Raw genomic sequence first — 22,013 nt, forward strand, 5'->3', positions numbered from 1 at the left:
AAATGGCGTTCTCCTTCCTTGAGGCAACGAATTTTTAATATAACAGGCCGTTCGTAAGTACGGGTTGCTTGTAAGTCGGGTGTTCATAACTCGGGGAATAACTGTACAGCATTGGAGCTGTGCTTAGCCTCACAGTCTCAAGCGTAAAGCAAATAGAGCAGAGGACTAAGCACATAGCCTTGTGGTGCACCTGTGCTGATGGAGATTGTGAGGAGATATTGTCGCCAATCCCAACTGAGTGGAGTATGCAAGTGAGGAAATTGGGGACCCAGTTGAGCAAAGGGGTATTGAGGTCCAGGCATTGAAGCTTATTGATTCTGGGCTACTAGACATCTTTTTGATTTCTTGAGATCATATTCCAAAAGATTCTGCAGATGCTGCAAATCTTGAGAAACATGCACACAAAATTCAGGAGCAACACAGGAGGCTAAGCAGCTTCAGGACCGGAAAGTAAGGGGGCAAAAGCCAGAATAAGGAGGTGGGGGGAGGGGGGAAAGAGAGTACAAGCTGGCTTCTAATAGGTGAAACCAGGTCAAGAGGGAAGCTGGGTGGGGGAGGAGGATGAAGTAAGAAACTGGGAGGTGATAGGTGGAAGAGGTAAAGAGATGAAGGAATCTGATAGGAGAGGAGAGTGGAGCATGGAAGAAAGGAAAGGGGAAGAATGAGAGGAATCGGAGGGAGGTGAAGAGGAGTGAGAGAGAGAGAGTTACCAGAATGGAAAATGGAAAAGGAGATGAGGAGAGGAGAGGGAGAAATTACTGCAATTTGGAGAAATTGATTTGAATGCCATCAGGTTGGAGGCTACACAGTTGGAGTGTGAAACTCCAGCCTGAGTTTTGCCTCATCATGGTAGTATAGAAAGCCATGGACAGACATGACAGAAGATCCTGCCTTTTGTGATGGACAGAGCCACAAAGTGCACGACAAAATGGCACCCTAATTTACGTTGGGTTTCACTGAGGAGGCACCAGATACAGTAGATGACCCTGACAGACTCACAGGTGAAGTAAGGCCTCAACTGAAAGAACTGTTTGGGGCCCTGAAGGAGGAGATGTAGGGGCAGGTGTAGCACTTGTCAAGGAGGAGGTCTTACTGACTTTAACATCACAGATACAGTACAAGTTCTAAGTAATTCATGAATTTAGTCCTATAATGGACACAAGGTGAAAAAAAATCCAGAAACATAACTGTTATCTTCATCAGCACTCTCAACTAGGAATAGCTAACATTTACTTTCTCTGGAAACCATAGCCTGAGATCTTTGGTTTCTTCACTGTTGTTTGTCTTCTATACTAACAATTTGAATAGAAATGTTGTTGGCATGGTTAGAGAGTTTCGTGGATAAAGGATCAGTTTTATTTGCCATATACGTTCGTACGTATTAGGATGCACGTATACTGTTATGCAGTATCCAACTCTGAGATTCATCTTCCCCACAGAAAACCACAAAACAAAAAAAACCCATGGATCAATATGTTCAAACCATCCAGAAATGCATTTAGAAATCTGATGGCAAAGGGGAAGAAGCTGTTCCTGAAACGTAGATTTTGGGACTACAGGTTCCCTGATGGTGGTAATGAGAAGAGGGCATGTCCTGGGTGATGGGGGTCCTTAATGATGGATGCTGCCTTTTGAAGGATCCATACAGATCCCTTCATTACAGTAGCACAGGGAAAACAAGAGTGAAGAATAAAGTGTTAAAGTTACAAAGAAAGTGCTGTGCAGTCAGACACCAAGATGTAAGGTGGTTTGTGAGATTGAGAGTTCATCTTATTGTACTACAGGACTGTTCAATTATCTTGTGGGAGAGGGAAAGAGGAGTAATTTCACCCAGATCATTTAAATTTTAAAAGAGTAACCATTCCTACAGATTATTGAAATCTTACCTGCCATAAGCTTACTCTCAAAAACACGGCACTTCTGTCCTGTGGCTTGAACATACACTTTTTCCTTCATAAGGTGAAGCAGTTCGTGAATAGATTTCAATCCAAACATGTTCAGCTGGATAGGTCGTTGATAACATGACTTGTATGCCTTCGCTAGTTTATGCACTGGAATGCCATCCGTGTTATTTTTAAGCATGTTCAAAACTCCTTCGCAAACCTCTGATAACTTGTCACCTGGCACAAGATGTATAATGTTAAATTGCAGGTACGTTGAGTCATATATTTACAGGCCTAGAATCAGAATCAGTTTTAATATCACCAGCAGATGTCATGAAATTTGTTGTCTCTGCGGCAGCAGTACAATGCAATACATAAAAATAGAGAAAAAACTGTGAATTATAGTAAACATATTATAGTAAATACACGTGTGTATATATATATACACACACACACACACACACGGAAACCTCGGATACATATACGAGGGGTGATTGATACGTTCGTGGCCTAAGATAGAAGGAGTCAATTTTAGAAAACCTAGCACATTCGTGGAGCATACAGATCCCTTCTTTGTAGAAGTCGGGGTCTTGGACCTCTAGAAAGTGGTCCAGAGCAGGAGTGATTGATAAATTCGTGGCCTAAAGTAGAAGGAGATGAGGAAAAACTTCAAACTTTCTGCATTTTCACCCAAAGAGTTAAACTGCACGTGCACATAATGAGAGCTGTAGAACTCATCTCCTTCTACCGTAGGCCACGAACTTATCAATCACCCCTCGTAACGCAATGCGACAGGGATACAAGCCCATCAGGCTCCTGAACCAGAGGGGATAATTTCACTCAAATTCACTTGCCCCATTACTGAACTGTTCCCACAACCTATGGACTCACTTTCAAGGACTCTTCATCTCATGTTCTCAGTATTTATTACTTATTTTTCTTCTATATTTCCAGTTTTACACATTGTTTGCCCGCTTTGTTGAGTACAGTCTTTCACTGATTCTATTATGGTTACTAATTTTACTGAGTATGCCCGCAAGGAAATGAATGTCAGGGTTGGATATGGTGACGTATATGTACTTAGATAATAAAATTTGCTTTGAACTTTAAATTAACACTGTAAAGTAATAAAACTATTAAACTATTCACTTCATTGGTATTTCTAATGTCTCACCTACAATAATTTAAATTGGATCAGTGTGCACCCCTATATAATGACAACAGCTCTACTTAAAAGGTAAATTTTAAAAATACTTAAGAGTGTCTCAGTATTACGATGTGGAAGTAAATCCCAATTAAAAGAAGCAAATGGAACACGTGTGGATAATGGGTCCCTCATGTCCTGGGATCATTCTGAAATTGCTACAGCTGTTTAGTTTTTTGAAGCTGGTGACTTCAATTTTGTTGCTTCTTACACTGTCACCGAGCCAACAACGCCTTGAACCCATTTTTGAGGTTCTGAGGTGAAGAGCGATCCACTGACTCCAGCACAAAGGGGGCGGATGGTACCCAAGTGACTTGCTTGGGACAATGCGTGTTTTCCTGCAGTTTGCACTTGGCCTCCAGGTGCTCCTGTAACTGAGTTTCAAGGCCAGAGGCCTATTTAATGCTCCTTCATTTTCAAACAGATACTCATGGAGGATGGGTTGGGGGGGGGGGGTTGAGGTGAAGTTTTTTTTATTTATTCATTTACGGGATGTGGGCATCGCTGGCTAAACCAGCATTCATTGCCCATCCCTAGTTGCCCCTTGAGAAGGTGGTGATGATCTGTCTTCTTGAACCGCTGCAGTCCCTGAGGTGTAGGTGCACCCACAGTGATGTTAGCGAGGGGATTCCATGATTTTAACTCAGCGACAATGAAGGGACAGCAATATGTTTCCAAGTCAGGATGGTGAGTGACTTGGAGGGGAATTTCCAACTGGTGGTGTTCTCAGGTATCTGCTGTTCTCGTCCTTCCAGATGGTCGCGGGTCCATCTCAGGTAACTTTAAGACTAAGACCCAAGCATTCATAAGAGACAGAATATTTGATATATCTGTAAATGTGAAACTTGACAGCATTACCTGATGAAGATTTTGGATCTGGAGACAGTGTCAGAGAGGGTGGAAGTTCCGAATTGAAATCACCCAAAGACTGAGTTTCAGACAAACCCAAAGAAGCAACTGGAATCTGCGAACTTGCGTTGGCCTTGTTTGTCTTGGCTTTAACGTTTAAGCCTTTTACAGTACGTGTCACGTACAGAACATCAGGCATTGATTTCACCATTTCTTCAACTGACTGAAATCCGTAGTCCAATATTTTCAATTCCTTCCAGTATTTATTCTTATATCTGTCAGCGATCTTCTTTGAAATGATGCCTTCGGGGAAAGCCCTGATGAGATTTCTCAACTCATTCTTCAAACGTGTTTTCTGATCATCTGTGGAAAACAAAGCTCCTTCATCATAAACTTGAAATGAACACCCAATTTTAAACATAAGATCATAAGACACAAGAGTACAATTAGGCCATTTGGCCCATCGGGTCTACTTGCCCATTTCATCATGGCTGACCCATTTCCCTCGCGACCCCACTCCCAGCCTTCTCCCCATAACTTTTCACACCCAGTCTTCCCCTTAAATGCACCCAATGACCTGGCCTCCACAGCTGCCTTGGCACTTACTCCCAAAGCCTTCCCTGTGAGTGGGTACAGACACAAGGCAGCAGAGGTTTGAGATCAGAGTTAATAATGAGTAAGTGTGAAACCTGGCTACATTACCTAACGAAGATTTTGGATCCGGATGTGGCGTCAGAGAGGGTAGAAGTTTGGAACTGAAACCCTCCGAAGACTGAGTTTTAGATAACCCAAAAGAGGTGACTGGGATCTGCGAACTAGCGTTTGCCATGTTTGGCACTGTATTCTGTTTGGCGATAACATTGAAGCCAGTTGTACCAGGTATCAGAGACAGAGCATCACACATCGATTTCACCATCTGTTCTATGGACTCAAATCCATAGTCTAATATCTTCAGCTCCTTCCGGTATCTGTTTCTATATTTCTTGGCTAGTCTTGTTACATTGACGCCTTCAGGATAAAACGCAACCAGCTTTTGCAGCTCATTTTTCAAAAGCACCTTCCGATCATCTGCAGAAAAGAAAAAACCCTTGTCACAAATGGTAAGATGAACATCTGCTTTTAAACAAGAATCTTAAAAGAAGAAAGATCTCAGCTCAAAATGTTGACCGTCTATTCATTTCCACAGACGCTGCCTGATTTGCTGAGTTCCTCCGGCATTTCATATGTGTTGCCTTGGATTTCCAGAATTTGCACTTTCTCATGTTTGAGATTCTGCAAACACTGGGAATTCAGAGTAACACACAAGAAATGCTGGAGGAACTCAGTAGGTCAGGCAGCATCTATGGAAATGAAAAAAAACAGTTGATGTTTTGGGCCAAGGCCCTTCACCAGGACTAGAAAGGAAGGAGGAAGAAGGTAGGGAAGAGGTGGAAGGACTACAAGCTGGCAGATGATAGGTGAAGCCAGGTGATTGGAGGAGAGAGGGAATGAAGCATGGAGCCGGGAGGTGATAGCTGGAAAGTTAAAGGGCTGGAGAAGAAGGAATCTGATAGGGGAGAAGAGTGGGCCGTGGATGAAAGGGAAGGAGGGGCACCAGGGGTAGATGATAGGCAGGTGAGAAGAAATAAGAGAGGGGCCAGAGTGGGGAATTGAAGAGGAGGGAAGGGGGAGGAGGAAAACACCAGAAGTTGGAGGCTACCTAGATGGAGTGTGAGGTGTTACCACTCCACCCTGAGACTGGCTTCATTGTGGCAGCAGGGGAGACCATGGACTTAACATGTCAGAATGGGAATGGGGATCGGAATTAAACTGGTTGGCCACTGGGAAATACAGATGAAGCAAAGTTGCTCAACAAAGTGGTCCCCAATCTACGTCAGTTCTTGCCAGTGTAGAGAAGGCCTCATCAGGAGCACTGGATACAGTAGGCGACCCCAGCAGATTCGCAGGTGAAGTGATGCCTCACTCAGAGGACTCTTTGGGGCTCTGAACGGGCAGGTGTAGCACTCCTTCCACTTGTGGATATAAGCAACCTTAGTTTTTTTTTAACCAAATAATAGATTTCAAAAGTAATCCACTACATTAGACTAAAGCTAGTGAAGATTTTCTGCATATTTCATATATAAATCATGCATACACCCCTCATCTGAAACATTCCTTTGCACTTCAGAACTTCGCACTTGTCCAATTGTTCTATGCCTTAATGCAATGTTCTAATTTTTGTATATTTACATCGAACATGCTTTAATACAAAACATGTTGTTTTTATTTCCCCTTTCCTGCACTCTGTTCATTTAATTTCCCTCCCATCCAAAACAATGAACCTTAATTCCCTACAACTTCGAGTCCTTCCCTATTCGATGTGGCTGAACCTTATAGGAGAATTTCAGTAGGCTATTTCACTTCAGCAGTCTAATGCAGTTGAAGACAGTGTCAAGGTCAAGTGAATGAAGATATAATCTGCTGGAGGAACCCAGCAGGTTGAAAACCATCGTCACCGTGGACAATTAGCAAATGACATTTCCTTCCCCCACAGATGCTGCTCGACCCAGAGTTCCTCCAGCAGATTTCTGGTTGCTGAAAAATCTAACATCTGCAATCTCGTCTGCAGAAATGGATGAAATCCAGAACTACAAAACATTGTCTCAAGATAAAAGGATGCCCATTTCTAAGAGTAAAATGAGGAGGAACTTCTTCTTTCATAAGGTTTTGAGGCTTTGGATAGCTCTAACCTGGACCTATCATTAGGTATACTGATGCCTAATGATTGGTCCATTGAAGAATCAAAGGCTATTGGGGCCAGCCAATAAAAAGGAGTTAAAATAACAATCTGATCAACTATGATTTCACTAACCAATGGATCAGATTCAAGGAGCTATACTCTGTTCTATGACGTAAGGATATTGATTATAATTACAAAGAAGGCACGACAGCAGCTGTGTTTCATTAGGAATTTCAGGAGGCTTGGTATGTCACCAAAGACTCTTGCAAGTTTCTACTATAATTGAGAGGATTCTAAATGGTTAGATCACCGTCTGGTATGGGGTGGAGGGGGAGTGGCTCTATACAGTATCAGAAAAAGCTGCCAAGAGTTATTAACTCTGCCAGCTCCATCATCCCTCACTCAGGACATGCACTCTTCTCATTGTTACCATTGAGGAGGTGGTGCAGGAGTCTGAAGACACACACTCAATGTTTTAGGAACAGCTTCTTCACTTCCACTATCATATTTCTAAACAATGAAGCCATGTACACTAACTCACTATGCACTGCTTATTTAATATAGTTTCACATGTATTTCTTATTGTAATTTATAGTTTTTATTATTATATATTGCATTGTACCGCTGCTGCAAAACAACATATTTCACAACGTTTATCAGTGATATTAAACCAGATTCTGATTGTTCATGGACCCTGATGTGTTTTTTAGTTTTGACTGATTAAAGCCGAAATATAACATTTGAAATTCTATTTGGAAAAGTCATTTGTTGTTCTTTTCTTTTTAAAGGTCAACAAACTGGTAACCATGTCATTAAGAGAGTGGCCTTCCCAGTGACCCTGCTCCTACATGGCACAGACATCTGTGGCAGCACTACAACTTGCAGGAATTACGGAATGGACTTGACATGGACTCTACAGCATACAGCAACCTCTAGTGACTCAAACGAGGATGACAATGATGAAACAATAGGATTGGCAGCCATAGCACGACCTGCCCCAATAAAGACCAAGGAAGTGAAGACATGCGGGGCTGGAGATGGAACCTACAGGAAACAGATGGTTTTTCATTAACCACCTGAACTGGAAAAGATTGATGAATGGTCAAGAAGGTTTCACATCCCAACAAAAAAGAAGTCTAAAGAGTTGGGCTAAACAACATATTAAGAACATATAAAGGGCCGGCTGGTGGCACAATGACATCGGCGCCAGACCCAGGAGCGGAGGTTCCCGGGTTCGAAACTAGTCGGGTCCGCTCCCGAGTACGCTTTGCATCCGTGCCGGGTTGAGGGTTGAGATCGCAACTCGACCTTGTAAAATAAAGGGAAAATACTGCAAGAATGTGTGAGGAGTGGCACGCCATTCAGTCTCTCTCTCGCTCCGCGCCTTGTAAAAAGCCATGAAAAAGACATCATCATGGACGCACGCATGGACATGCAGACGCACACGCATAAACTCGCATGCACGCAGGCACACAGAAAAAAAAGAAAGAAAGAACATATACAACTTGCACTTACATTATAGCATCCATATCTTGGCTACTACATTGTCTTCTCAGCAAATCAATTGACTCATAGAGTTGACGACAGCATGGGAATGATAAACAAAAGCTACAAGGTGGTTGGGATGCTGTTAAGAGGTGGATGGAAGAACAGACTGATTGGAGGATAGCGGTTGAGTGCAAGTAAAAGATTTCCAAGGAGGTTTCTGAACACAGGCAGTCCCTGGGTTATTAATGAGATCCGTTCCTAAGTCTGTCTTTAAGTCGAATTTGTAGGTAAGTCGGAACAGGTACATACAGTTCTTATTTAGCGTCAGTTAGTCAAATGTTTGTCTTAGTACATAGTATATATTTCACCTTTCCATGCATATAAAACACTTAAGAAACACTTCCAAATACACTAAAACATCTTAAACATAATAATACAGTACATAATAATATCCCCTACTTGCAACAAATTCTTCATCACAATCACCTTCACTTGCTGCACATGCAGCTTTTAAATCGAGCCTTTCCTTGCACTAAAGTAAGGCTAGTAGGCATATTACGATGATTTTGATCATCTAACCAAATTATCATAGCCTTTCCATTTCAATAATTAAACCACTGCGTTGCTTAGTAATAATTGTAGCTTTCATCGGGGCAGGGCCTTTCACATGCTGCATTATTCTCACTTTATCCTTTAAAATTGTTCCGATCATTGACTGACTGTAGCCTAACGCTTTTCCAATGACCAATGGCATTTTACCTCTTCTTGATCGCTTTATTATTTCCACTTTATTTTCAATTGTGATCATTTTCCTTTTCTTTGATGCATCACCAGCACTCGCATCGGATTTACCCTTTGGAGGCATGTTTACAGGGGTGAGAAAAATTTAAGCCAAATACAAAGTTACACACTCAACACAGTGTTAACGGCAACGTGATCCGACTTAAAATGGCGGACAGTGTTCTCCTTCCTCGAGCTGACGAATTTTTAATATAATAGGCTTTATGGCAGTCCGTTCATAAGTACGAGTTGTCTGTCAGTCGGGCGTTCTTAACCCGGGGACTTACTGTACAAGGAATGCGACTCAGCGTTTCCAGCAGTAAATAAACAAAACATGGAGGAATCCACATAGGGTCCCTTGACGTCAGCCTGACATCAGGTACCACCAAAATGGTGAGGCTGCAAAAACCTTGAGTTGGAGTGAAACCGGTGCTCTATATAGTGAGCTAGTGCAAGCCACCAAACAAGTAGAACTAGATAGTGAAGCGGAAGTAAGATCATTATAGTTGGAGCTGCTACCTGTTGATCATCAGCCACTGACCATGAGTCAACAGGCATACCTACTGCGGGTAAGTCAACAACCAACACCCATTAATCAACAGAAACAGCAGGACTAGAAACCACCAGGTGAATGAATCATAGCAACCCCAGTCTGAGTCACACCAACCCCCAACAGCAATATGTCAATATTGTGGTAAAAAGGGCATTTTTTGAACTACACTAAAAATTGTTGGCGTCAAAAACAGGATAGACAAGTTCAGTCCTCTGCCCCTCAAATTTTGGGCAACCCTGACCTGACAACACAACTTCAATAATTTCAAATATTATGTAAGTATTGCTTAATTGAAAAAAAAATGATTACTCCCTTCCCTTAAACACGAGGAATTCTGCAGATGCTGGAAATTCAAGCAACACACATCAAAGTTGCTGGTGAACGCAGCGGGCCAGGCAGCATCTGTAGGAAGAGGTACAGTCGACTCCCTTCCCTACAGCCTTTGTTTGCCTTGATAAAGCAAAAAAAGCAAACAGCTTCTATATCCTGATGAAGAGCCTCAGCCTGAAATGTGAACAGTTTATTCATTTCCATGGACACTGCCTGGCCTGCTGAGTTCCTCCAGCCATTTTTGTATGTTGCATTGGATTTCCAGCATCTGCAGAACTTCATATTAGTTTACTAATTGGAAATGATTGTGCTGAATTCTTATTAGATACGGATTCAAGATTCAATAAATGTACTTGAATCTCGAATGAGAAATCCATTTTTGGGTGGGAGACATCCCACAACCTCTTCTAGGAATTAATGTCTTGTTAACTTTAAACTGTACCCTTCAGTTTATGGAGGGGACTCCCCTGGAATCTCATGCGTTTAGCCAAATCAGATCTAACTAACCATCCCACATGGCCAACTGGAAATTAATTGTGTTAAGTTTACTGGGAAGATGCCACCTTGTATTAAGTAGCATCCTTTGAGCAGAATATCCACAGAAGGTATTTTACCGTCTGGCCTGTTAAGTAAATGGTACCTGGAGACTGACAGTGGATTGTAGAGATGCTAGGCAATGTATTGACAAGTTAATCCCGCTAGTGGCTGATTCATCAATTACACTGCACAACAAAGATCTTGCTTCCTGAATACCTTTGGGTATATCTTATGGATTTTGGGCTGCAGATCATGAAAATAACCATGAAATTTGCCTATTGTGCAGCATTTTTTTAAATTGCCTATATTTGTTATTTCAATTCATAATTCAAATCAGAATAACAGATGACAAGATGAAGGAAGGCATTTTTGTTGATCCACAAATCAGATTATCAATGACAGGCAATTCAAAGAATTTCTAGTGGGACCGGAGAAAATCACATGGAAGGCATTCAAGGATATTACTGAAAATTTTCTTGGCAACTACAGAGCACCAAACTACGTGCAGCTGGTTGACAACATGCTTCAAGCATACAAAACCATGAAGTGCAACATGTCACTAAAGGTTCATTTTCTGCTTTCCCATTTAGACTTCTTCCCTGCAAATCTCGGTGCTATCAGTGACAAGCACAGTGAGAGGCTTCACCAGGACATTGCAGTCGTGGAGAAACTGTATCAGGGCAACTGGAATCCATCAATGCTGTCTGATTATTGTTGGACAGTCAAGCGAGAAGCCTCAGACACTGAGTACTAAGAAAATCATCGACAAAACATTTTTAGCTTAGTTGCAAAGCATCAGCACCGTTATGCAATTAAAGACATTACATTCAATAAAAGTTAGTTTCTTGTTTCTTCAGATTTCTACGCGATACAAGTAATCTGAAATTATATTTCTCTTTAGCTTCAACTGGTCTATCATAAACAAAACATATATATCTGAGGAAGCAACACTTTTGAAAGAAATCTGTGTTCCTATGCTATTCTGAATGCCCTGAAGCCATCACAGAAGTAGTTTACAGTTATTGATATGGCGACTGGATTCTGGTCCATACCAGTGGTGCTCAAACATCAACCATGATTGGCTTTTACAGCAACAACAACATCAAAGGACGAGTCTACCACAAGAGCTCCACGACAGCCCCACTGTCTACCACATGGCCCTGAGACAACATCTGAGGGATTTACCGACCACTGATTCAGTTATCGTACAGTATGTGGTTGATGATTTGATTACATCCAACACCACAGATCAGCATAGATCTCCAAAGGTCACGACTCAAATTTGGACAAGGCACAACTGCAACAAGTAGTAACTCAAGACCACAAGGCACAGGAGCAGAATCGGGCCATTCGGCCCATCCAGTCTGCTCCATCATTTCATCATGGCTGACCTACTTCCCTCTTAACTCCATTCTCCTACCTTCTCCCCATCACCTTTCGTGATCTGAAGAATCAACAACCTCCACCTTAAATGCACCCAGTGACCTGACTGCCAATCGCAAAGTTCCACAGATTTATCAGCCTCTGTCTAAAGAAACTCCCCCTCATCTCAGTTCTAAATGATGTCTCTTTATTTTGAGGCCATGCCCTCTGGACCTAGACTTCCCTCGCCAAAAGAAATATCTTCTTCACATCTATTCTATCAAGGGCTTTCAACATTCAAAGGGTTTCAATGAGATTCCCCCCTCATTCTACAAAATTCCAGTCAGTACAGGCCCAGTGCTTTCAATTGGTGCTCATATGACACACTTTTCAATCCTAGAAACATCTGACTCTGAACCCTCTCCAATGTCAGCACATCCTTTCTTAAATAAGGGGCCCAAAACTGGTCATAATACTCCAGATGAGGCCTCACCAGCGCTGAGGATTGTGAGGTGGCCATCAAATCAGCAAAACCACCTACAACTCCGATCGTTTCTGGGTTTGTGTAACTAACGGAGTATGGGTTGATTTGTATGCTGAAACTGCACCACCACTCAACTATCTAGTGAAGGGCAATAAGCATTCAGAGGACTCTGTGACTCTTAATGAAGAACAACTAGGAGCATTTCAAACTTTAAAAGCAACATTATGTACTGTCCTTGCATTAGGAATTCCTGTACATCAACGAAAAAAGTGGCTACACGACAACGATCTTGACTCAGGAACACAGAGACCGACAGCATCCTGTTGGTTATTAATCTGTCAAATCAGATAACCTACTATTAGGATGGGGACCATGTTTACGAGCAGTGCAGGCAGCCTACCTGGGAGTCGTGTCTGTTGCTAGAATTGTGCTCAATCAAGTTTTAAATGTTCAATATCTGTTTGTTAGGGCATATTCTGGAGTTATGGAATATAGCAGGTATTAATTTCAACAGCAATCAGTCTTCAAATCTGAATGTGGATTGTAGATTGAGTTTCAAACACAGCTCAGAACAATGATCTTCCTGGAGCTGCAGACTGGGGTTAATTGAAAACCAAGAAACACCCAATCACCTGAGATGTCTGCATATGCATGAATGCAGCTCAGAGACAGTGGTGATTAACCAGTGGTAATCTAGAGTGAAGTTTTAGGTATTTGAAAACTATATGTAACTTAAATGAAGCATTGTCAACCCAAAGTATTAAAGTAAATGATGTCATTGTAACTGTAGAGTTACCATTGACCTTAAGAGTATAAAAATGTGATGTACTTTGAGTTTAGGAGGCCTCTTCTTCCGAGAGTGTTTTCAGCATGATGCCCGCTTGTGTGCTGAATAACGACTTCTTTATCCACCAGCTTCACTGTCTCTCCACTGACTTTGTTGACAGTCACAACACCATACTCAGTACACACCTTACCGACAATGAATAGGGCCTCTCGAGTAACAGCTGCTCAGCAGCCCAAATGGTGTACTATTCACAAGGCACCTAATCTCATCGTCCTGCGAGCAAGTCTAGTGAATCCAGCTACACTGGACATGGAGGTCTATCATGACCATGGCTGTGGAAGGACAATAATGTGCCCTGAAGATGCAAATCGGTACAAAGAGACTCTCTACTGAACGCAGATCTGATTCTGCGCACTGATGGTTCCTCGGAATGGCTGGATGGGCCATTGTTTCCAAAACTGAAGTACTCACACCAGGAAGCATGGCTCCTGGTACCTCTCTGCAACAGGCAGAACTGAAAGCCCTGATTGAAGTCTGTAAGGTGGCAGAAAGAAGATCAGCTATCATGTACATGATTCTTGATGCATTCTGGAGTAGCTTTGGAAACATGAAAGTAAAGAGGATTTCTTACAGCTGTAGGAACCCCAATCAAGATTGGCCAGCTCGTACAACTAATGAATGATATACAAATGCTATCAGAAGAGGCTGCATTAAAGAGTAAAAGCCAACATGAATACAATGTATTCATAGATGAAATTGTAAAATAAGCAGCACAAGGAGTAAAAGAAACAAAATAAATTAAAAAAAAATCTTTTTATTGAATTAGTACACAAAAGGTAAACCATATAGGCACTGATACACAGTTGCAATATAACTTTACAAGAGATATTAATACACAAAAAAAAGTTAGTACAAACAGTGCAGTTTAGATATAAAATAACAAGGTAATATAATAGTATACTAATTTTCAAACATGTCAATAAGGAAAAGGAAAAAAAAACCCAAAAAAACCCACCGTGCAACTAAACTAAAAAGCAAAGCAAAGCAATGGGCTCACTAGGTATCAAGTAGAGTTAAACAACTTAAAACAATCACGGCCTCAAACCTGACCTCCATTAAAAACAGTTAAAAAACAAGAAGGGAATGTAGATATGGCCAGAGGAAGAAAAAAAGTTACATTAAATGAAAATGTTGAATAAAAGATCTCCAAGTCTGTTCAAATTTAACTGAAGAATCATAAAGATTACTTCTAATTTTCTCCAAATTTAAACATAGTATCGTCTGGGAAAACCAAAAGAATGAAGTTGCAGCATTAATCTCCTTCCAATGTTGTAAAATACATCTTTTCGCCATTAAAGTAAGAAATGCAATCAATCTACGGGCTGAAGGAGAAAGATTACTGGAAATTTTAGATAATCCAAAGATAGCAGTAATAGGATGGGGAGAAATATCTATATTCAATACCTTTGAAATAATATTAAAAATGTCTTTCCAAAAAGTTTCCAAAGTAGGACAGGCCCAAAATATATGAGTTAAGGAAGCTATCTCCCCATGACTCTGTCACAAAAAGGGTTAATATGAGAATAAAAACGAGCTAATTTATCTTTAGACATATGTGCTCTATGGACAACTTTAAATTGAATTAGGGAGTGTTTAGAACAGATAGAGGAAGTATTAACTAGTTGTAAAATATGCGCCCAGTCATCCACCGGAATAATAAGACCCAATTCCTTTTCCCAATCTGGCCTAATCTTATCAAATGGAGCTTTCCTAGGTTTCATAATAGTATTATAAATAATAGCCGTTACACCTTTCTGACATGGATTAAGGTTAATTATAGTATCTACAATATATGTAGGAGGTAGCGTCGGAAAGGAAGTATAAGAAACAAAATAATTTAAAGTACCAAGAACACATGACCACTGAAGTTATGGAAACAGATTTGAATTCCTTATCACAGACAAGCATACGTGAAACTCAAGAGATGCAAGCTCAATGCTCTAAGGACAAGAAGTGGGTCTGGATGGAGATTGGTGTGAAACTAAACCTTGATTGTGCAAGGAGATAGGGCACTAGTCACAGACTGGTAGCCACAACTACGCACAGCAGATATACTCCCTAGGAAAGCAGTCCCCTACCACCGGGCCGCGGACCAGTACCGGGCCACAAAGCATGTGCTACCGGGCCACGAGGAAACGATATGATTTGGTGATATGAGCCAGCTGCACCTTTCTTCATTCCCTGTCACACCCACTGTTGAGCTTGAACGCACGCGAGGTCATTACCCGCACGTCATCCATATCAGCGCGGGAAGGAGATCAACTGCTCGAGCTTGCAAAATGACGGTGGGCTGAAAAGTATGTTTGACATAACATCTCTGCTGGCATTCCAGATCAAAGTCATGGCTGAATATCCTGAGATAGCCACGAAAGCACTGAAAACGTTGCTTCCATTTCCAACATATCTCTGCAATGAATGCAACTAAAACTAAATTGCGGAATAGACTGGACATAAGGAACCCCCTTCGACTATCGCTGTCTCCCATCACCCTTCCATAGGACCGTGTTGTTGCAGGGAAACAAGCCCAGGGCTCCCACTGATTCAGCGATATTGGTGTGTTGCAATGATTTTATATATTCATATGAGGAAAATATGTGCTGTGTGTTTAATATCCAAGCGTTACTTAAAATGTTATGATGCTATTGACTTATATAACCATATCACCATATAACAATTACAGCATGGAAACAAGCCGTCTCTGCCCTTCTAGTCCGTGCCGAACGCTACTCTCACCTAGTCCCACCGACCGGCACTCAGCTCATAACCCTCCATTCCTTTCCTGTCCATATACCTATCCAATTATTCTTTAAATGATAGTATTGAACCTGCCTCTACCACTTCTACTGGAAATTTGTTCAACACTTAGTTCAAGCTCCCCTGTCCTTCCCTGATAATTGACTTATCACTATATTCATGTGAGGAAAATATGTGTTCTGTGTTTAATATTAAATTGGTTCGATAAACCCTTGTAGAAACGAAATTGAGTGTATTAGCCACTTATCACCTATATTCCGGTCCTGATTAACACCCCCCCCCCCGTACAGAATCGCCAAAAACGATTTGTAGGAAAAAAAGCGGTACGTACACGCATGTGCACTGGTGCCCGCGCAATGCTTCATGGTCATTGTAGTCTTTCTCGGGGTAAACACAACGCATTTGACTGCTACTTCTGTCCGTTGGCAACCCAACCCTACCCCCCCCCCCCCCAGTTGGCCGGTCCGCAAGAATATTGTTAATAATAAACCAGTCCGCAGTGCAAAAAAGGTTGGGGATCCCTGCCCTAGGACACATTGGAGTGGACAAGATGATCATAATCTCCCACTGGTGGTGAAATCCAAAGTTTCGGACCAAAGATCAGAGTCCTGCAACAGCGGAGAAGCTGCCACAACTAATTGCTCATGCCCCAACAGGTCCATTACTGCGACTGCAAGTTGATTACATTACTTTACCAAAGTGTCAGGGATACTCAGACGTGCTGGTAATAGTGGAAAAGTTTTCAAGGTGAGTGTAAGCTATTCCAGCAAGGAAAGCCATTGCCATACACACAACGGATAACAACGGATGGCGCAATCTGGGTCATATTACGATTGAGAAACATGTTTGTAGCCCGGATACTGAACTTTTTGCTGTTGGACTCCGGCCATATTCCACCGAGATACAACACTGGGCATCACGGGAGGTTGTTCCTGCCTGTGGCCATCGAACTTTGCAGCTCCTCCCGTGGCACCCTGAGCCAATAGGCTGGTCCTGGACTTATTTCCATCTGGCATAGTTTGCATTTTGTTGTTTGATTGTTTGTGGTTTTTGTATTGCTATATTTACGCTCTATTCTTGGTTGGTGCGGCTGTAACGAAACCCAATTTCCCTCAGGATCAATAAAGTATACTGACCTAGGACTATAGTCTGAGAAGGGGATTACCATGTCACATTGACTTTGACCAAGGAACACCCTTCACTGGGACTGTTTGTCAGGAATTGTGTTGACTAAGGGTCCATATCATACAGAGTCATCAGGACAATTCAAATGAATGAATGGAACCGTCAAAGCAATGGCTATGTATCATGAGGAAGGTGGACCATTGCCTACAGCCCTTCCCGTGGTCTCATGGTGCATCAGAGTTGCCCCAAATAAGTAAACTAAACTAAGTCCATTCAAGTTGGTAACAGGGTGACCCACATCACTACTGGGAGCTCTTGATCTCAGACAGGCTGATAAACACATTACAGTGGGCAGTTTAGTTAACAATTGTGTGACATTAACCCAAAGTGCATGGTCTGCTTCTCTCAACGGGATTCTGCTGCTACAGAAGGGTTTCTGCTGCCACAGAAGGGTACAGCTTGATTCCTAGTGAGTGTGTCCTGATTTTTTTTAAAACGCACAAGGAGCTACTGTGGAGCTCCACGGGAAGGTCCTTATCAAGGGCTGTAGATTATCAACTCAGTGGTAAAAATAGAAAGGAAAAAATACTCACTAGCCACTGCAATCAGTCATAGAGTCCATTCTCACGTACGGATGCGAGACGTGGACACTCACCAAGACTATGCAAAAGTCTCTAGATGGTTGCTATACACGAATGCTCCGGATGGCTCTTGACGTGAGTTGGCAACAGCACATGACGAACGTCGAGCTCTATAACGATGCTCTCCACTAAAATCGATACGAGAAGACTACAACTAGCGAGGCACTGTCTACGCCACCCCGAGCTACCTGCCAGCCTAGTCATCATATGGGAACCCAAGCATGGGAGGATGAACCCTGGGCGCCCTCCCAAGACTATGGTCAACACGCTCCTAGAAGACAGCGGCGCGGCTAATGTAGATGAACTGAACACACTGATGAGGGAGAGGGAGAAGTGGAGAGTCCATCATCGTGCCCGGCGCCGGCCCCCTAGGCCTGAGTTGACGTAGTAGTAGTAGTAGCCACTGCAAGGCAGCTAAGGTGCCAGCTTACAAAGACAACAAGTACTGAGGTTAATGTTCTAGTAACCTCGAACTCAGTGCCTGCACTGCTGGGCTACAGACAGCAAATCACTGAAACGATGCCGAACCAGCAGATTGTGGGCTTCAAATGTTTGCCGGTCCCTTTCCGGTCTTTCATTGATTCCATTGAGTCTGTTGGATTTACTGAGTATGCCTCCTAGTAAACGGATCTCAGGGTTGTACATGGTGACAAATGTGTAGTTTGTTAAAAGATTTACTTTGGCATTGTTTCTTACCCAGGGGGAGTTCTGGAGTCCGCACTTGGTTCACCAAGGACAAATGTCTCGTCGCGCTGATGGGTGGGCAGCCATACTTTATTGATTCTGTCCTACTGGCAGGATTAACGATCAAATTTTGCTCTTTGTAATGTGAACAGAGCACATCGTTCGTCTGTTCCAGCATGCTTGATAGAGACTGAAGCCCACAATCAGCTTGTTGCAATGATCTCCCTTGCACAGGCAGGTAAAGGCCGGACAGAGGGCTCAGGAGAGAGCCTTCAGGAAAGAGCACTGTGCAATTCAGCTACTAGCAGCTCCTGCAAGGGAAGCAAAAGTTTTTAGTATAATTTCCTCAGGTCAGGCATGGGATTCTACCTCCAGACAGATATGATTAACTCATTGCCAACTGAAATCAGCTACTTAATCAAAAAGCCTTAAGTAAGGCTGGCCTAGTTAGAGTCAATGTGGAAAGAACGTTTCCTACAGTGGGGGAGTCAAGGACCAGCTGGGTTTATTTCAAAGTTCAAAGTACTTATACCTGTGTCAGCCTGAGATTCATTTTCATGTAGGCCTACTCAGCAACTCCGAGAAATATAACAGAATCAATGAAAGACCATGTCCAACAGAACAAACAACCAACGTGCAAACAACAACAAATTACGCAAACACAAATAATAGATAGATATCAAGAACATGAATGAAGTTGAGTGAGGTTATCCCCTCTGGTTCAAGAGCCTGATGGTTGAGGGAACTATTCTAGAACCTGGTGGTATGGGTCCTGAGGCTCCTGTACCTTTTTCCTGATGGCAACAACAAGAAAAGAGCACGTTCTGGGTGGTGGGAACCCAGATGATGGATGCTGCTTTCCTGATAGAATGAGCCATGTCCACTATTTTTTGGGGGAATTTTTCCCTCAAGGGCATTGGTGTTCCCTTATCAGGCCATGATGCGACCAATCAATATATTCTCTACCACACATCTACGTATATAAGTTTTAGATGTCATGCCAAATCTTCACAAACTTCTAAGGAAGTAGAGGCAATGCCGTGCTTTCTCTGTAATTGCACTAACATGCTGGGCCCAGGACAGGGCCTCTGAAACAGTAACACCGAGAAACTTGAAGTTGCTGACCATTTCCACCCCTGATTCCCCAGTGAGGACTGGCTCACAGACCTCTGGTTTCCCTCACCTGAAATCAAAAATCAGCTCCTTGGTCTTGCTGACATTGAGTGAGAGGTTGTTGTTGTGGCACCACTCAGCCAGATTTTCAACCTCCCTCCTGTATGTTAATTCGTCACCACCTTTGATTCAGCCAACAACAGTGGTGTCGGCAGCAAACCTAAATATGGCCCTGGAGCTAACAGACATAAGTATAAAGCGAGTAGAACAGGGGGCTAAGCACACAGCCTTGTGGTGCACCTGTGCTGGTGGGAGATTATGGAGGAGATGTTGCTGCTAATTCGAACTGAATGGCGTTTGCAAGTGAGGAAATCGAAGATCCAATTGCACAAGGAGGTATTGAGACCACAGTCTTGGAGCTTATTGATTAGTTTTGAGGGCAGGATAGTATTGAGTATTGATCTGTAGTCAATAAAGAGCATCCTGATCTATTCACCTTTGCTGTCCAGGGTGGAGTGAAGAGCTAGTGAGATGGCATCTCTTATGGACCTGTTGTGCCAGTAGACAAACTGAAGCGGATCCAATTTGCTTCTCAGGCAGTCAGTGTTTCATCACCAACCTCCCACAGCACTTCAGCACAGTGGATGTAATAGCTATTGGACGATAGTCATTGAAGCAGGTTAGCACGTTCTTCATAGGCACCGGTATAACTGAAGCCTGCTTGAAGCAGGTGGGTACCTCAGACTGCCAAAGTGAGAGATGAGAGAGATTGGTCAGCTGATTAGCACAGGTCTTTAGTACTCGGCCAAGTACCCCATCTGGGCCGGGTGCTTTCTGTGGGTTCACCCTCCTGAAGGATGCTCTGACGTCAGCCTCAGAAACTGAAATCACAAGGTCATCGGAGGCTGTGGAAGATCATGAAGGTTCCTCTATGTTTGGACAGTCAAAGTGAGCAATAGGAAATTTAGCTCATCTGGGAGCGTACTCCTGTTGAAACCTACATTGCTTGGTTTTACTTTGCAAGAGGTAATAGCATTCAAGTCCTGCTAGAGGTGTTGAGCATCCTGAAGTGATTCAAATTTGGTCCGAAATTGTCACTTCACCCATGAGATAGCTTTCCAGAGATCGTACCTGGACTTCTCCCATCTTACTTGGTCACCTGGACCTGAATGGCTCTGATCTGACCCTCAGCGGACTGTGGATCTCATGGTTCATCCAGGGCTTCTGATTGGGAAGACTCTGAATATCTTGATGGGGACGCACTCATCCACAACTGCTTTTATAAAGTCTGTGACGACTGTGGAGTATTTATTCAGATACTCTGATGAGACCCTGAACGCGGCCCAACCCCCAGACACTCCTCTGTCTCCCACGACCACCTCTTTGTTGGAGATTTTCTCTTTAGCCTCTGCCTGTATGTAGGTAGGAGAAGGGCAGCCAAGTGATCAGGTTTCCCTAAATGCGGTCTGACCATGGGAAGGTAGGCATCCTTAATCGTAGCATAGCAATGGTCTAGTGTGTTGGGACCCTTGGCGCTGCAGGTTATATGCTGATGATAACTGGCAAGAGATTTCTTCAAGTAAGCCTGACTGAAGCCCCCAACTATGATTTGAAATGCGTCAAGGAGGACTGGTTCTTGTTTCGTGATGGCAGCATTCAACGTATCAAATGTCTGGAAAATGATGGCTTTTGGTGGTATGTAAACTGTGGTCAGCATCATGGAGATCTCTTTTGGTAATAAAGTGGTCAGCACTTACATATTCCAGGTCGGGGGAACAAGAGTGACAAGACTGCCACATCTGAGCATCACAAGGAGCCACCACAAGTTGTCTCTTATTTCTGACGAAACAGGAGACAACTCGAGCAGAGAAATCACGCAGGGAAAGACGGGGCTACAGAATAAAAAATCCAGAGATCTTGGTTAAGAACCTGAAACAGTCCTGTAAAGAAAGGGAGGAGAGATGGAAAGTAGAACACATACAAAATGCTGGAGGAACTCAGCAAGACAGGCAGCATCTACGAGGGGAATGAACAGTCAATGCTTTGGATTGAGACCCTTCACTGGTTCTGACCCTTTATTCCCCTCCGTCGATGCTACCTGACCTTCTGAGTTCCTCCAGCATTTTGAGTGTGTGGCTCAAGATCTCCGACATCTACAGAATCTCTTGTATCTCCCCCAAGATGGAAAGCTATTCTCCCCAGATTAAATTAAATTAACTAGTTCTATAAATACAATTCTTTCTCAAAAGTTACCTGACTGATATCTAAAAATAATTTGTTTATAAAGAATCGTTAACATTTTAAAAAACCGGTATGGATGCTCCTTGTGCCCAAGATTCAATAAAAGGTAATGAGGCATCTACATCCCTCCAAGAGGACCACCACCTTGTCGTGGTTTGGACGCTGGCGTGCCTCAGTGACCCAGGGAGCGATGTTGGCTGGAGTCGGGACCTTATGCTTTGGCTCTCAGTAGGGTCACACATGCCAAACTGGTCAAAGGGTAAAGGACCAACCAAGAGTGGTCCACCGGTCCTCCAGGTTCGGGGGTTCTGCTCAGGGAGAACAACACTGACTGGTAAAACAAAATTGTTACGGAAACAGCAATAAAGGATTCTTCTACATCTGAGTGTGACAGTGTTCCTGAGTCTCCACCCGGGACT

At 42.9% G+C, this 22,013-nt stretch overlaps 1 protein-coding gene across 1 annotated transcript in view; it reads right to left on the reverse strand.

Annotated features, from left to right (window-relative positions):
- LOC140187266 (uncharacterized) overlaps positions 1-22,013 on the reverse strand; it is a 158,703-nt gene that overhangs the window by 129,833 nt on the left and 6,857 nt on the right. Inside the window, exons 3-5 of the mRNA XM_072242400.1 lie at positions 4,639-5,004; positions 3,946-4,299; positions 1,887-2,120 (exon numbers count right to left, since the gene is read on the reverse strand). Of these exons, the coding sequence (XP_072098501.1) occupies positions 1,887-2,120; positions 3,946-4,299; positions 4,639-5,004 (954 nt within the window). The remainder of the gene's footprint in view (positions 1-1,886; positions 2,121-3,945; positions 4,300-4,638; positions 5,005-22,013) is intronic.

The sequence above is a fragment of the Mobula birostris genome, chromosome 24 (genome assembly GCF_030028105.1).
Source record: "Mobula birostris isolate sMobBir1 chromosome 24, sMobBir1.hap1, whole genome shotgun sequence".
Classification (NCBI taxonomy): Eukaryota; Metazoa; Chordata; class Chondrichthyes; order Myliobatiformes; family Myliobatidae; genus Mobula; species Mobula birostris.